General features: G+C 47.9%; 1 protein-coding gene across 1 annotated transcript; it reads right to left on the minus strand.

Moving 5' to 3' along the window:
* Positions 1 to 3,256: 3,256 nt before the first annotated feature.
* LOC137096232 (zinc finger protein ZFP2-like) lies at positions 3,257 to 15,415 on the minus strand. Its single transcript, XM_067464943.1, has 3 exons — positions 15,345 to 15,415; positions 11,700 to 11,902; positions 3,257 to 5,643 (listed from the first exon to the last, which is right to left on the minus strand). Exon 3 carries the CDS (start codon positions 5,350 to 5,352, stop codon positions 4,291 to 4,293), a length of 1,062 nt encoding a protein of 353 aa, XP_067321044.1. The 5' UTR covers positions 5,353 to 5,643; positions 11,700 to 11,902; positions 15,345 to 15,415; the 3' UTR covers positions 3,257 to 4,290.
* Positions 15,416 to 16,298: the final 883 nt, after the last annotated feature.

The raw sequence follows: 16,298 nt of genomic DNA on the forward strand, positions 1-16,298 counted from the left end.
CAACGACTTAAATCTAGAAATAATTTTCTAAGATCTACAGAGATACCCGCTGGAACACCTCAGCAAGCGAGAGTCCAAAAGTGGCACGCTCAAACCCAGAACCTCAACCAACGGTTGATACCAAATGAGAGACTCCCCCCTGGGCACACAGAAAACTGGGCGACTTGGAAGGTGCTGAACAGACTGCGCTCTGGCACCACGAGATGCAGAGCCAACCTTCAGAAATGGGGCCACAGAGTGGAATCCTCGACATGCAAGTGTGGAGAGGAGCAAACCACTGACCACCTGCTGCAATGCAACCTGAACCCTGCCACATGATGCACAATGGAGGACCTTCTTGCAGCAACACCAGAAGCACTCCAAGGGGCCAGCTACAGGTCAAAGGACATTGAATCATCTACCAAACTCACACATTTTGTATTTTGTCTGTTTGTTTGCTTTGCTCTGTTAGAAATGTAATATAATGGACTGGTTGCCCTGACACGACAAATAAATCAATAAATCCCAAATAGATTCCTGCAGTGCACTCCTTGTTGGGGGGCCTTTGAAGACTGTTCCGAAGCTTCAAATAGTCCAATTGGCGGCAGCTAGATTGCTTTCCAGTCTGCGACCGAGCACAATTCAACGTGCTGGCTTTCGCCTATAAAGCCCTGAGGTCTTTCTGTGGGGAAAAAGTCATGGGAGCTGGAGTCCAAAGAAATAACTTTGGACTAATAATGTAATAACACAGGAATCTTTATTACATTTTGGACACTGTTATGTGCGTGATATCCAAAAAAAGATGGTTCTCAACTGTGTTCAAAAGTAGACTACTGCAACGCTCTCTACGTGGGGTTGCCTCTGCCCGGGAGCTTCAATCAGTCCAACGCGCGGCAGCCAGATTGTTAACAGGAGCAGGGTACAGAGACCACACGACCCCTCTGTTACGCCAGCTCCACTGGCTGCCGATCAGCTTCCGGACACAATTCAAAGTGCTGGTGTTGACCTATAAAGCCCTAAACGGCTCTGGCCCAGTTTACCTGTCCGAACGGATTCTCCCCTATGAGCCATCAAGGCTACTAAGATCTTCCGGGGGGGGCCTGCTCTCGGTCCCACCACCCTCTCAATCGCGGTTGGTGAGGACGAGAGACAGGGCCTTCTCGGTGGTGGCTCCCCGGCTTTGGAACTCCCTCCCACTAGAGGTTAGATCTGCCCCCTCCCTCCTGACGTTCAGGAAATCGTTAAAAACATGGCTCTGGAATGCGGCATTCAAAGACTGAACCTGGAACCTGCCCTGTGATGGATTATGATGAACTGCGACTATGAATATGATTATGACCATGACTGGATTGACGATTTGGCGTAGGAAACTGTAATGATGTAATGATGAGGTTTTATTGTACTGAGTGGTACTATTTTAATATGTAATTGAGTTGTATTTGCTGTTTTATCTGATTGTATTTGATATGTACTGTAAACCGACCTGAGTCCCTCGTCGAGGTTGAGAAGGCCGGTATAGAAATCCTCTAAATAAATAAAATAAATAATAGGGGGCCCTGGCGCTTTGATTGATTGATTGATTGATTGATTTATCGTGCCAGGGCAACCAGTCAGTTCTATGTCTGGGGGACATGAGAGAAGCCTCCTCGCAGGATTGCAAGACATCCAGGCGTCCCCTGGGCAACGTCTTCGTAGACGGCTGATTCTCTCGCCACAGAAGCGACCAGCATGCAAGCAGGTGCTTCGATTCTAAAGTCACTTCTGGATTTTTGCATAAAACATTCAAAACTTTCCAAAACTTCAGAAGTGATTTGTTAACGGCAGATGTGCATGCGCAATAGGGGAAAAACGGCAGAATGTGGGGGAAACTTGAGGGGCTTCTCTCTCCCTCGTTTTTGAGCGAGCCTGATGAAACAGTGGTACAACACATCCTCCGCTGTTAGCATACCACATTTCAGAATGTTTAGATGATACGCTGAATTTTAGGAATTTTAAAAAAGAATTTAGGAAATACATTAAAAACAAAAGAGCAACAACAGACCTCACTACCTCTGAGGATGCTTGCCATAGATGCAGGCGAATGCCTCTAGAACATGGCCATATAGCCCAAAAAACCCCACAAGAACCTAGTGATTCCAGCCATGAAAGCCTTCGACAATACAAAGAGCAACCTCCTTGAATTGTTTAGGGAATGACATAAGGTAACGGGATCCGTCCCCCCAACTTCCAGGCATATTCATACATCTACCCATTTATGGTAATTTTGCAACGTTCCTCTCTCATATTAACCAAAAGAAGAAACCAATTATCAACCAATTCCTCATTTTCATAGATTCCTACAGTTGGAGGAAAACCCCAAGGACCATCTGGTCCAACTTCCTTCTTCCTGGCAGAAGGGGGCACCACCACAACCACTGACAGTTGGCCAATTGGCCATGGACTAGGGAATGATGGGAGTTATAGCACTTGGAACCCGTTTGGATGTCAAAGACACCCGAATTTACTTCCGACATCTGAAAGATCCCAATGGAAACAGACATGCTTAGTTAATATATAACTGATCAGAAGTGACAAGTACATTTTAAAGTGGTGGCAGATATTCAATGCACATTTTCCTTGTTTCTTTCTGAATCTTCAGCAGGGATTCCCAAACTGGATTCCTTCAGGATTTCTTGGACTCCAACACCCAAAAGCCTCAGCTGCCTTGGTCCAAGATCAGGGATTCTGGGACACGGAGTCCCCAGGAGGTGGAAGGCCAGGGCTTGGGAAGGGGGGCTCCTGAGATGGGACAATGCTTCCATGGCAGAACAGCTCTTCCCACCAGGAAATGCTTCCTACAGTTTAGGTGGAAGGTTCTTTCCTGCAACGTGAATCAGTTGTGTCATATCTTAGTCTCCAGAGCAGCAGGAACAACTGGCCCTTTTCTCCTCAATGGGACATCCTTCCAAATATTGGCTCTCCTGTCCTCTCGGCCTTTTTCCTCCTCCAAACTAAACATCCCCAGCTCCCTCAGCCATTCCCTATCGCCCTTCTCTGGAGAGATTCTAGCGTCCCAAAATCTTGCTGGACTGGTGCTGCCCAGAACAGAACGCAGGGTGATTCCAGGGGAGGCCTGATCCACGTCTAGAAGAGAGTCCACGAAAACTTCCACTAAAACCCTCACGCTCCCATTGGGACAGCCTAAAATCACACTGGCTTTTTAAACTGATGTAGCACACCTTATTTTTTTAAAAAAGGACAATTTTTATCCAAAGACAAAAACCAAAACCAAAGCATGTTGATACAAATTACAAATTTGGTCTTTAATGTTCTTTACACAAATTATAATTTCGGTACTTTTATTAAAAAGTCCTACATTCTTTGTCTTCCATTCTCTGCAGTTAGGGAGATGTGCTGTGTCTCCTCATGGACCCTTGGCCATTAAACAGTACAAAACAACCAGTATCTATGGATCAATGTGTTAAGTTGTTCAATCACTCAATCAATTATAACACTGAATTACACAATGCATACATTACATACAATAAGATTATTATTGTCTCAACACCATGGGCAAACTCTATATAAACATCAATTATTCAATCAAGAAAAACCTCTATAACAAACATTAAGCAGTAAGTTCTCATTCACAACATGCTGTGAGTTCTCAACCAGAAGACAATCCAGAATTTATAATCAACTATTCAGGATACAACGAAGTCCAGAAAAGGGTGACAGGGACATGGCTGGAGCCCAAAATTCTAAACGAGGGGCAACAGAGCCAAGACGTGAGACGAGGGTATGAAGAGATGACCTTCTCTGCTACCAAAGAGCTCTTCTTGTTCAGAACCCTTTTCTCCAGAGATCTCAGCTGCTGCTCCTTTCAGCAAACCTCCACAGATCACCCTAGAAGCCTGGGATGGGTTTCTTATGGAGGAGGCGAGGGGAACCCCTTCGGAGCTTGCTGCAATACGGAGAAAAATCCCCTTCTGAGTGAGACCTGCTCCCAGTAGCCGCTGACCAAGGCCACACAAACTGTATTTCATGGTAGAGAGAGAGAGAGAGAGAGAGAGAGCGCCAGGTGCCGGCCTTCCTCTTTCCTTCCAATATTTTTTTGAAAGTGAGCTCAGAAACTGAAAGGCAGGTCTCCTCTAGCAGCGCATGAGTTCCGTGATGTTTATTGTATGCTGAACATCCTCTAAAGCTCTTCCCACATTCCGTGCATTTATATGGCTTCTCTACTATGTGGCTCCTTTGAAAGCAATGTAGATAGATTTGGAAGGAATCGAGACAGTTACTCTGACTGAAACTTTCTCCACATTCTATGCACTTCTATGGCTTCTGTACTGTGTGAGTCATTTGGTGGGAACGAAGATTGTCACTGCGACTGAAGCTCTTTCCGCATTCCATACATTTATATGGCTTCTCCCCTGTGTGCTTCCTTTGATGGGACCGTAGATGGCCACTCTCACTGAAGCTTTCTCCACATTCCATACATTTATATGGCTTCTCCCCTGTGTGGATCCTTTGATGGGAACGTAGATGGCCACTGCAACTGAAACTTTCTCCACATTCCATACATTTATGTGGCTTCTCCCCTGTGTGGATCCTTTGATGGGAACGTAGAGTGCCACTCTCACTGAAGCTCTTTCCACATTCCATACATTTATATGGCTTCGCCCCGGTGTGGATCCTTTGATGGGAACGTAGAGTGTCACTGCGACTGAAGCTCTTTCCACATTCCATACATTTATATGGCTTCTCCCCTGTGTGGATCCTTTGATGGGACCGTAGATGGCCACTCTGACTGAAGCTTTCTCCACATTCCACACATTGATATGGCTTCTCCCCTGTGTGGATCCTTTGATGGGACCGTAGATGGCCACTCAGACTGAAGCTTTCTCCACATTCCACACATTGATATGGCTTCTCCCCTGTGTGGATCCTTTGATGGGACCGTAGATGGCCACTCAGACTGAAGCTTTCTCCACATTCCATACATTTATATGGCTTCTCCCCTGTGTGGATCCGTTGATGGCGACGTAGATTGCCACTCTGACTGAAGCTTTCTCCACATTCCATGCATTGATATGGCTTCTCCCCTGTGTGGATCCTTTGATGGGACCGTAGATGGCCACTCAGACTGAAGCTCTTTCCACATTCCACACATTTATATGGCTTCTCCCCTGTGTGGATCCGTTGATGGCGACGTAGATTGCCACTCTGACTGAAGCTTTCTCCACATTCCATGCATTGATATGGCTTCTCCCCTGTGTGGGTCCGGTCATGTACAGTAAGGAAACAATTCTTTTCAAATTGTTTTCCACACTCCATACACTGATGTAACTTCTCCCCTGTGTCTGATCTAGGATAGGGAGGTAGAGGGCTTGCCATTCTTTCACATTTACAATTCAAATATGATGCCAGGGGTTCACAGATATAACCTCCTGAACAGCAGTTTTTGTATTGCTGTAGCCTTCTGCTTGGTTTCCCAGGCCTCTCTTTTTACAGCAACATCTTATTTCCCCCCTTTAAGTGCACAGGGATGTAGTCTCAAAAATATTTCTCTAGTACTTATTTTTTCTTGTTGTCATTGCTGTGTATCTTGAAGTCACTTTGAATTTGCAGCACTCCTCAGGCCAAGCTCTCACAAGGTGTTCTTCGCAGAACTTGTTCCGAAGTTACCTGCCAGAGAAATGAGAGGGAAATCTCTTCAGGAGTTAAATAGGGAAGAGGAAGTCTAGTGCTGTAGCAAACCAAGAGGAAGAGGGAAGGTGCCCAGTGCCAGGTGACTAATACTTTGACACTTGCCCAACTACGAACAATCCTTCCTCAGGTACAAAGGGGACTGGGCTGCAAGGTGTTCAGGGAGGGGCCTTTATAATTCTCAGCCAGGGAGGTCCTTGGCTTCTCTTAACTACAAACTCTAGAATCCTGCAGGAAACAGACACAGGATTTCAAAGGGGAAGCAGGCTCTTCTCCTCCTTGGAAGGCCAGGGATTCTTCCTCCGTGTGGCTTTTTGGGCCTTGTCCTTTTGAGTCCACCCTCCCCTCCTGTCTTTGCAGGCCCCCCTGCCCTCCTCCTCCTGCCTCCAGAAGGCACTGACATCCTTCCCGCCCTTCCTTTGCTCATGAACGGGGAGCGGTGGATGTGTTGCAGCCAACCCAGGCTTCACGTGTTACCTCCAGCTCCACAGTGTTGTGTGTCTGCTTTGTGTTTCTTAAAAACATGAGCATGCGTTCCCGAAACACAATTGTTTAGGTTTTACTATTTTTCATTTTATGAGTTGTAATTGATTTTAAAAGGAAGGCATGAGAATGCAGACCTGGAGACTGGAATTGCATCAACCTCTGCACCAGGTGGGCTTTGGAGAGGAGGGCATCCCATCATGGGGAGACCGCAGAAGAGAAGGCCCTCCTGGCTTCCACTGGTGCTCATATTTATACAGACTTCATGTCCATGTAACATTGCTTTTAGCTGCACCCTCATTTTTTATACATCCTTTTCTTTAAAAGTGAGCGAGGGAAAAAGAAAAATAGGGGGGAAGTTAGGTGACCTCCGGTCTCTTCCAATCTTGTCACAAAGAAAGCTAAAATCATACGCTTCACCCTCTAGACCTCCATGTATGAACGCGGTATATAAATACAGCAAATAAATAAATAAGGAAGTGAGGAAGGAAGGGATGAAGGGGGGAGTGAAGTAAGGAAGGAGGGAGAGAAGAAAAAAGGGAGGGAGGGGGAGAAGGGAAGAAAGGGAGGAAGGAAGGGAGCAAGGAAGGAAGAGCGGAAGGAAGAGAGGAAGGAAGGGATGAAGGGGGGAATGAAGTAAGGAAGGAGGGAGAGAAGGAAGAAAGGGAGGGAGGCGTCTTGTAAACAGGTCTTGGCAGTAGGCGACTCCCTCCTTAGAGGAACGGAAGCCGTCATTTCCAGACCAGATGGGATGGCTTGAGAAATATGCTGCTTACCTGGGGGAAAAATACACCACATCACTCAGAGGCTCACCAGGCTCCTCAAGCCCCATCACCGTCCTCCCCTCATGTTGATTCATGTAGGAACCAATGATACTGCTAGGCATACGTTTCAAAAGATCATAAATGATTTTCAAGCTCTCGGAACAAAGCTAAAACAATGTAATGTACAGGTGGCCTTTTCATCATCCCTCCTCCCTGTTGTAAGACACGGACCCACAAGGGCCAGAAAAATAGTACAGGTCAATAACTGGCTTAGAAAATGGTGTCAGGAGGAACGCTTTGGCTTCCTTGACCATGGCCTGCTTTTCCAGGAGGATGGCCAACTGGCAAGGGATGGGGTGCATCTCACACAAGTAGGAAAACACCTTTTTGCTCACAGACTCGCAAAACTCATTAGGGGCACTTTAAACTAGGTCCACCGGGGGAGGGGGACAACAGCCTTGCGAACACTACTTTACCCACAATGTCAGGCAACCGCCAGAAGGCTAAACGGAGGGCTGCACAAACACAACGAGGACCAAGTACCAAAAGCACAATAATCCCAATTAAACAGCTGAGGGGAGATCTCAGGGGCTCACATGTCTACACTAATGGACAGAGCATGGGAAATAAACAAGACAAACTCCAACTTTTAGCACAACACCACAAATATGATATCATAGGCATCACTGAAACCTTGCAGTCCCACACAAAACACCCATCAATCGCTGGAAGCATTTCACAGCTCAGCAGCCAAAATCAGCAATAAACAGCTTTTATTGTAGTCGTAAAGACAATTACACTATATACAAACTAAGCCCATAGATCGTGTCACTGCTCCGGTAAATCAGCAGCCTCAGCTAGCAGTTCAAAACTGAAGTCCATTCCGTTGCGCAGGCTTCTTCATAATAATGGCGCTTGTTATCAGTAAAGCACGCCCAGTAAATTCCTAAGTGATGACACAAGGCCCGTCCACATCAGAGGAAGCAGGAAACACTTGCAAAGCCCCTTCTAGGAAACTGGCCACTTCTTCTGTAGTCTCAACTCAATCCTCACTGGAGAGTCCTGCATACGTTCACATTACTGGCTCCAAACATACCATTTAAATTTCCCATCATTCACATTTTACTGACAGATCACACCTCACTCTGAAACTCCAGATAATGCTCAAAAGTGTGACAGACCCAGGAGGCTGTTCCACCCGCCATGCTCTGCTCCATGGATGGACAGAAGTGGTGTATTCGGAGAGTGTCAGATATGCTCTGGGAAAGCATGATTCTGGACACTTCTGGGGCTTCTTTCTCAAGAAAGGAAGAAGGAAGGCGCTTTTGGAGTCTGTGATTTAGTGCAGGGAGTCAGGTTCTGCTGTATGGAAAACAGAGATCTGGTCCTTGGCAGTGTTCTTAGGCATTGTCCAATGTAGTTGCATAGAATCTGCATGTCTCAATGTTGGTCTGTAATCTGATCTACCTTCTCACACTGGAAATTGCAATAAAAAGAACCTATGCTTTGAAGTCATTGAAAAGCCATTCATGACAGATGAAGGGAGGAATGAAGTAAGGAAGGAGAGAGGAAAGAATGGGAGGAGGGAAGGGAGCAAGGAAGGAAGAGCAGAAGGAAGAGAGGAAGGAAGGGATGAAGGGAGGAATGAAGTAAGGAAAGGGGCGAGGAAGGACGAAATGGAGGGAGGGAGAGAAGGGAATACAGGGATGAAGGAAGGGAGCAAGGAAGGAAGAGAGGAAGGAAGGGATGAATGAAAAAAGCATGAATGGAAGAATGAAGGAAGGAAGAAAAGGGAGGGTGGGAGTAAGGAAGGATGAGTAGTAGGAAGGAAGGAAGGATGATGGGAGGAATGAAGTAAGGAAGGAGGGAGAGAAGAAAGAAAGGGAGGGAGGGGGAGAAGGGAAGAAAGGGAGGATGGAAGGAAGAGTCGCAAATCTCATTAGGGGCACTTTAAACTAGGTCTACCGGGGGAGGGGGACAACAGCCTTGCGAGCACTACTTTACCCATAATGTCAGGGAACCGCCAGAAGGCTAAACGGAGGGCTGCACAAACACAACGAGGACCAAGTACCAAAAGCACTATAATCCCAACTCTTAGCACACCACCACAAATATGATATCATAGGCATCACTGAAACCTGGTGGGATGACTCCTATCGCTGGAATGTAGACATCGAGGGCTATAACCTCTTTCACAGAAACCGAACAAAGGGGAGAGGAAGCGGAGTAGCCTTATATGTCAAAAACTCTTATGCTGCAGAAGAGATGCAGGACAGCAATCCGGGAAACCAGCTTGAAAGCATCTGGATAAGAATCAAGGGAACTGGGACTCAAAAAGATCTTGTTGTAGGCGTCTACTACAGACCTCCAAGCCAGGAGGAAGAACTAGATGAAGTCTTCTGCCAACAGTTGACCAAACAGGCACAGAGAAGAGATGTAGTAGTCATGGGCGATTTCAACTATCCCGATATTTGCTGGAAAACAAACTCGGCCAAGAGTACAAGGTCCAACAAATTCCTCGCTTGCCTTGCAGACAATTTCATGGTCCAGAAGGTAGAAGAGGCAACAAGGGGGTTGGCTACTCTTGATCTCATCCTAACAAATGCGGAGGACCTGATCAATGCGGTTGAAGTGGTCAGATCCTTAGGGGCAAGTGACCATGTGCTCCTGCAATTTGAGGTACAAAGGAAGGCCGAAACTAAGACAAGTCAAACCCGCATTTTGGACTTTAGGAGAGCTGATTTCCAAAAAATGAAGGAAACGCTGAGCAGCATTCCGTGGACACAGATACTAAAAGATAAGGGAGTTACGGATGGATGGGAATTTCTCAAGAGTGAAATACTCAAGGCACAATTGCAAACTGTGCCAACAAAGAGAAAAAATAGGACAAGTGCAAAGAAGCCAGAATGGATGTCCAAAGAACTTCTAACTGTACTAAAACACAAAAGAGACATGCACAAAAAGTGGAAAAAAGGAGAAATCACCAAAGAAGAATTCAAACAAATAGCCAACACCTGTAGGGAAAAGGTCCGCAAGGCTAAAGCAAAAAACGAGCTCAGGCTTGCCAGGGACATTAAAAACAATAAAAAGGGCTTCTTTTCTTATGTCGGTAGAAAAAGGAAAAACAAGGAGGCAATAGGGCCTCTTCGAGGAGAAGATGGGGCAATGCTGACGGGATAGGGAAAAGGCAGAACTACTTAATGCCTTCTTTGCCTCGGTCTTCTCACAAAAAGAAAGTCATCTTCAACCTCAGCAAGATGGAGTGGGTGAGGGATTAGAGGACATCCAACCCCAAATTGGGAAAGAAGTCGTCCAGGAATACCTGGCCGCTCTTAATGAGTTCAAGTCCTCTTTCAGGGCCAGATCAACTACACCCCAGAGTATTGAAGGAACTAGCGGAAGTCATTTCGGAACCATTGGCAACCATCTTTGAGAGTTCTTGGAGAACGGGAGAAGTTCCAGCAGATTGGAGGAGGGCCAATGTGGTCCCAATCTTCAAGAAGGGAAAAAAGGATGACCCAAACAATTACCGTCCGGACAGCCTCACGTCGATACCGGGCAAGATTCTGGAAAAGATAGCTAAGGAAGTGGTCTGCAAACACTTAGAAACAAATGCGGTCATCGCTAATAGTCAACATGGATTTATCAAAAACAAGTCATGCCAGACTAATCTGATCTCTTTCTTCGATAGAGTTACAAGCTGGGTAGATGCGGGGAATGCCGTGGATGTGGCGTACCTGGATTTCAGTAAGGCCTTCGACAAGGTCCCCCATGACCTTCTGGCAAGGAAACTAGTCCAATGTGGGCTAGGCAAGACTACGGTGAGGTGGATCTGTAATTGGTTAAGTGGACGAACCCAGAGAGTGCTCACCAATGCTTCCTCTTCATCCTGGAAAAAAGTGACGAGCGGAGTGCCATCAGCAGGGTTCCCCCCTGGGCCCGGTCCTGTTCAACATCTTTATTAATGACTTAGATGAAGGGTTAGAAGGCAGGATCATCAAGTTTGCAGACGACACCAAATTGGGAGGGATAGCCAATACTCCAGAGGACAGGAGCAGGATTCAAAACGATCTTGACAGATTAGAGAGATGGGCCAAAACCAACAAAATGAAGTTCAACAGGGACAAATGCAAGATACTCCACTTTGGCAGGAAAAACGAAATGCAAAGATACAGAATGGGGGACAATGCCTGGCTCGAGAGCAGTACGTATGAGTCCTTCAATCAATAATCATTAAAACAATGTCCAATTCAGCCATATAGTTATTCCATTATTATATCAGTTACTCCATATTTTCAAATGCCTGCTCAAATAGCCATGTCTTAAAATTCTTCCGAAATGATAGGAGTGAGGAAGCCGATCTAATCTCCTTAGGAAGGGCATTCCATAGCCGAGGGGCCACCACCGAGAAGGCCCTGTCTCTCGTTCCTGTGATGATGGCGGGACCGAGAGCAGGGCCTCTCCAGATGATCTTAAAGTCCTTGCAGGTTCATATATTGACTTGTGGAAGGGGTTTTCTGGGGTTGAGTGTGTGTGACTCTCCCAAATTCATCCAATAGGTTTCCATGGCAAAGTGGGGATTTAAACCCTGGTCTCCAGAGTCACAGTCTTACACTCAAACCACTAGGCAACAGCTCTCAACACAGGCGCAAAGGGTGGCCAATATACCTGGATGATGCTTCTTGGATGCCCTTATATATAGCGCTCACTTTTTTATGACTATGCGAAGTATGCATTAAATCAAGACAGAATATGTAAAAAAACCCTTGACTGCCACAACCTACTTACCAACGTGCCTGTCTTTGTGTTCACTGTGAAGGAGGAGTTCTGGAATTTGGAGCTGGATTTAGAGTCGAGCGGCAAAGCTTCGCCATTGCGGTACCAGTTGTATGTCGGCTCTGGGAAGCCTTCCTTTTCCTGGCACTGGAGGGTGGCAGATTTGCCCACAGGCACAGATTGGGGCACGTGGCACTTTGGGGGCACTGGTTTCACTGTCAAGGAAGCAGAAGCTCATCACCTAAAGTTGTACTGCTGGTCAACTTCCCATCCCAAACACACTGCAACCGTATTGCAATGGGATGCAACCGGGGTGGAGATATCAATGCCCTAGAAACCACTCCATCACCTGGTATTTGTCCTGGCATCCCTTATACCAGGGTTTCTCAACCTGGGGGTTGGGACCCCTGGGGGGGTCGTGAGGGGAAGTTAGAGGGGTCACCAAAGACCATCAGAAAATACAGTATTTTCTGTTGGTCATTGGGGGTCTGTGTAGAAGTTTGGCACAATTCTATTGTTGGTGGGGTTCAGAATGCTCTTTGATTGTAGGTGAACTATAAATCCCAGCAACTACAACTCCCAAATGTCAAGTTGTATTTTCCCCAAACTCCACCAGTGTTCACATTTGGGCATATTGAGTATTCGTGCCAAGTTTGGTCCAGATCCATCATTGTTTGAGTCCACAGTGCTCCCTGGATGTAGGTGAACTACAACTCCAAAACTCAAGGTCAATGCCCACCAAACCCTTCCAGTGTTCTCTGTTGGTCATGGGAGTTCTGTGTGCCAAGTTCAGTTCAATTCCATCGTTGATGGACTTCAGAATGATCTTTGATTGTAGGTGAACTATAAATCCCAGCAACTACAACTCTCAAATGTCAAGTTCTATTTTCCCCAAACTGCACCAGTGTTCACATTTGGACATATTGTGTATTTGTGCCAAGTTTGGTTCAGATCCATCATTGTTTGAGTCCACAGTTCATCTACATCCAGGGAGCCTCCTCACTACCTCTGAGGATGCTTGCCATAGATGCATGCGAAACGTCAGGAGAGAATGCCTCTAGAACATGGCCATATAGCCTGAAAAAACCTACAACAACCCAAATTCTGATCAGTTTCAGAAGAAACCATGTTTTCTGAAGCTAGCTTGTTAACCATTTGCTACTAACCATGATGACTATACGACTCAAGAAGCCAAAATTCAGGGGAAATGAAAATCAATGCTGGCAAATTTCACTTCCAGCTATGATATTGGGGTCCTCGTGGACAACAAGTTAAACATGAGTCAACAATGTGATGCGCTGGCAAAAAAAGCCAATGGGATTTTGGCCTGCAACAATAGGAGCCTAGTGTCTAGGTCCAGGGAAGTCATGCTCCCCATGCGCTATTCCGCTTTGGTTAGACCACACCTGGAATAGTGTGTCCAATTCTGGGCACCACAATTCAAGAGAGATATTGACAAGCTGGAATGTGTCCAGAGAGGGTGACTCAAATGATCAAGGGTCTGGAGAACAAGCCCTATGAGGAGCGGCTTAAGGAGCTGGGCATGTTTAGCCTGAAGAAGAGAAGGCTGAGAGGAGATATGATGACAGCCATGTACAAATATGTGAGAGGAAGCCACAGGAAGGAGGAGGGAGCAAGCTTGTTTTCTGCTTCCTTGGAGACTAGGACGCGGAACAATGGCTTCAAACTACAAGAGAGGAGATTCCATCTGAACATGAGGAAGAACTTCCTGGCTGTGAGAGCCGTTCAGCAGTGGAACTCTCTGCCCCGGAGTGTGGTGGAGGCTCCTTCTTTGGAGGCTTTTAAACAGAGGCTGGATGGCCATCTGTCAGGGGTGATTTGAATGCAATATTCCTGCTTCTTGGCAGAAGGGGGTTGGACTGGATGGCCGAGGAGGTCTCTTCCAACTCTTTGGTTCTATGATTCTAGGAATGAAGGGATGAAGGAGGGAGAGAAGGAAAGGAGGAAGAAGGAGATAAAGAAAGGGAAGGGGGAAGGAAAGAAGGGAGAAAGGGAGGGAGACAAGGCTGCCAATGACCCAAGCAGGGCCAGCCTCCCTCCCTCCCTCCCTCGCCCCTGGCTTCCCGAAAGCACCCTCCGGAGGGAAAAGTAATTAAGGAAGAAAGGAAGAAAGGGAGGGAGGGAGGAAGAGCGGAATGAAGAGAGGAAGGAAGGGAAGAAGGATGGATGAAGTAAGGAAGGGAGAAAGGAAGGAGAGAAGGAAGAAAGGGAGGGAGAGAAGGGAAGAAAGGGATGAAGGAAGGGAGCAAGGAAGGAAGAGCGGAAGGAAGAGAGGAAGGAAGGGAAGAAGGATGGATGAAGTAAGGAAGGGAGAAAGGAAGGAGAGAAGGAAGAAAGGGAGGGAGAGAAGGGAAGAAAGAGAGGAAAGAAGGGAGCAAGGAAGGAAGAGAGGAAGGGAGGAATGAAGTAAGGAATGACGGAGAGAAGGAAGAAAGGGATGGAGGAAGGGAGCAAGGAAGGAAGAGAGGAAGGAAGGGATGAAGGGAGGAATGAAGTAAGGAAGGAGGGAGAGAGAGAAGGAAGAAAGGGAGGGAGGGAGAGAGAGAGAGAAGGGAAGAATGGGAGCAAGGAAGGGAGCAAGGAAAGAAGAGAGAAAGAAGGGAGAGAAGGAAGAAAGGGATGAAGGAAGGGAGCAAGGAAGGAAGAGTGGAAGAAGAGAGGAAGGGAGGAAGTAGGGAGAGAAGGAAGGGAGGAAGAAGGAGATAAAGAAAGGGAAGGGAGGAAGGAAGGAAGAGCGGAATGAAGAGAGGAAGGAAGGGAAGAAGGATGGATGAAGTAAGGAAGGGAGAAAGGAAGGAGAGAAGGAAGAAAGGGAGGGAGAGAAGGGAAGAAAGGGATGAAGGAAGGGAGCAAGGAAGGAAGAGCAGAAGGAGGAGAGGAAGGAAGGGAAGAAGGATGGATGAAGTAAGGAAGGGAGAAAGGAAGGAGAGAAGGAAGAAAGGGAGGGAGAGAAGGGAAGAAAGGGATGAAGGAAGGGAGCAAGGAAGGAAGAGCGGAAGGAAGAGAGGAAGGAAGGGAAGAAGTAAGGAAGGGAGAAAGGAAGGAGAGAAGGGAAGAAAGGGATGAAGGAAGGGAACAAGGAAGGAAGAGCGGAAGGAAGAGAAGGAGGAAGGGATGAATTAAGGAAGGAAGGAGGGAGAGAAGAAAAGGAGGCGGGGGGGGAGAAGGAAAGAAAGGGAGGGAGGAAGGGATGAAGTGAGGAAGGAGGGAGAGAAGGAAGAAAGGGAGGGAGGAAGAAGGAAATAGAGAAAGGGAAGGGAAGAAGGAAGGGAGGGAGGGAGAGAATGATGACAGGGCCCTTCTGCCTTCCCTCAAGCTCACTCTGGAGGGGAAGGAGCCCTCTTTCCAGAGGGTGTGTGCCCAGCCCGGAGTTCCCTTGACGGACACACGCCTGCCTGCCTGCCTGCCTGCCTGGAGGTGTGTTTGTGGGCGATGAGGGATTATTCCCGACCACCGGCTCCCTCTTCCAGAGCCCACTGGCGAGGGACCGGGACCAGGACCCTCCTCCTCCTCCTGAGCACAGGCCTCGAGCCTCCTGCTCCTCCCTCCCTCCTTCCCTCCCTCCCTCCCACACTCCCGAGGAGGCCCTTCTCCCCTCCCCTTCCACTCCCACGCGGGAGGATCCCACTCATCCACCTGGGAAGAAACGTGGCTGCCTCTCCCTCCTTGGCTAGGCCCAACCGGAAGAAGCGCCGCGCTCTCTCTCTCACTTCCGCCCGCGCGCGGAGGCCTCCCCCCCCTTTTCCCTCGGTCTCCAACGGCCTGGCCGTGACGTCACCCAGAAGCCCTACTTCCGCCCGGCGCTGTCATGGCGGGAGGAGGAGGCGTGCGCCCAAAGAGGGGCGGGGCTTGGCCTTAAAGGAGCCGCGCTGCAGGAAGGAAGGAGGCTGGGAGGCAGATCTAGACCGCAGCTCCTCCCGAAGGGGCCTGGCCTCTCCTTCCTGGCCCAGCCTGGGGAGGGAGGGAGTGAGGGAGGGGTCCCTGGGAAGGAGGGAAGGAGGGCCCTCCTCTCTCTCTCTCTCTCTCTCTCTCTCTCATATCATAACCCGCCAGGAGAGAGGCGTGGGAGGTCTGAATAGCTGTGAAAGTGTACTGAAGGTCATGCTTTTCTCTCTGAAGGTGCGCTTGGACATCTTCGAGTGGTAGCTTGGGCCTGGCCTCCATTTTGGCCAAAATCATAGGATCATAGAATCAAAGAGTTGGAAGAGACCTCCTGGGCCCTCATCATCCAGCCCAACCCCATTCTGCCAAGAAGCAGGAATATGGCATTCAAATCACCCCTGACAGATGCCCATCCAGCCTCTGCTTTAAAGCTTCCAAAGAAGGAGCCTCCACCACACTCCCTCCGGGGAAGGCAGAGAGTTCCACTGCTGAACGGCTCTCACAGTCAGGAAGTTCTTCACATTGTGATGAACCTCTGTTGTTTGTGATGAACCTCTTGTTTGCCTTCAATCCCGAATAACTTTGTTCCCTGTCCTGACCAATCTGACTTAGTGGAACCTCACCAGGTTGTTGTTGTTCATTCGTTCAGTCGTCTCCGACTCTTCGTGACCTCATGGACCAGCCTCCGCCAGAGCTCCCTGTCGGCCG

This window comes from Anolis sagrei, chromosome 2, assembly GCF_037176765.1.
Source record: "Anolis sagrei isolate rAnoSag1 chromosome 2, rAnoSag1.mat, whole genome shotgun sequence".
Taxonomy (NCBI): Eukaryota; Metazoa; Chordata; class Lepidosauria; order Squamata; family Dactyloidae; genus Anolis; species Anolis sagrei.

What these genes read in the sequence shown, in the direction of transcription:
- LOC137096232 (XM_067464943.1), bottom strand. Translation starts at nt 5,352, where the DNA reads ATGGCAAGCCCTCTACCTCCCTATCCTAGATCAGACACAGGGGAGAAG.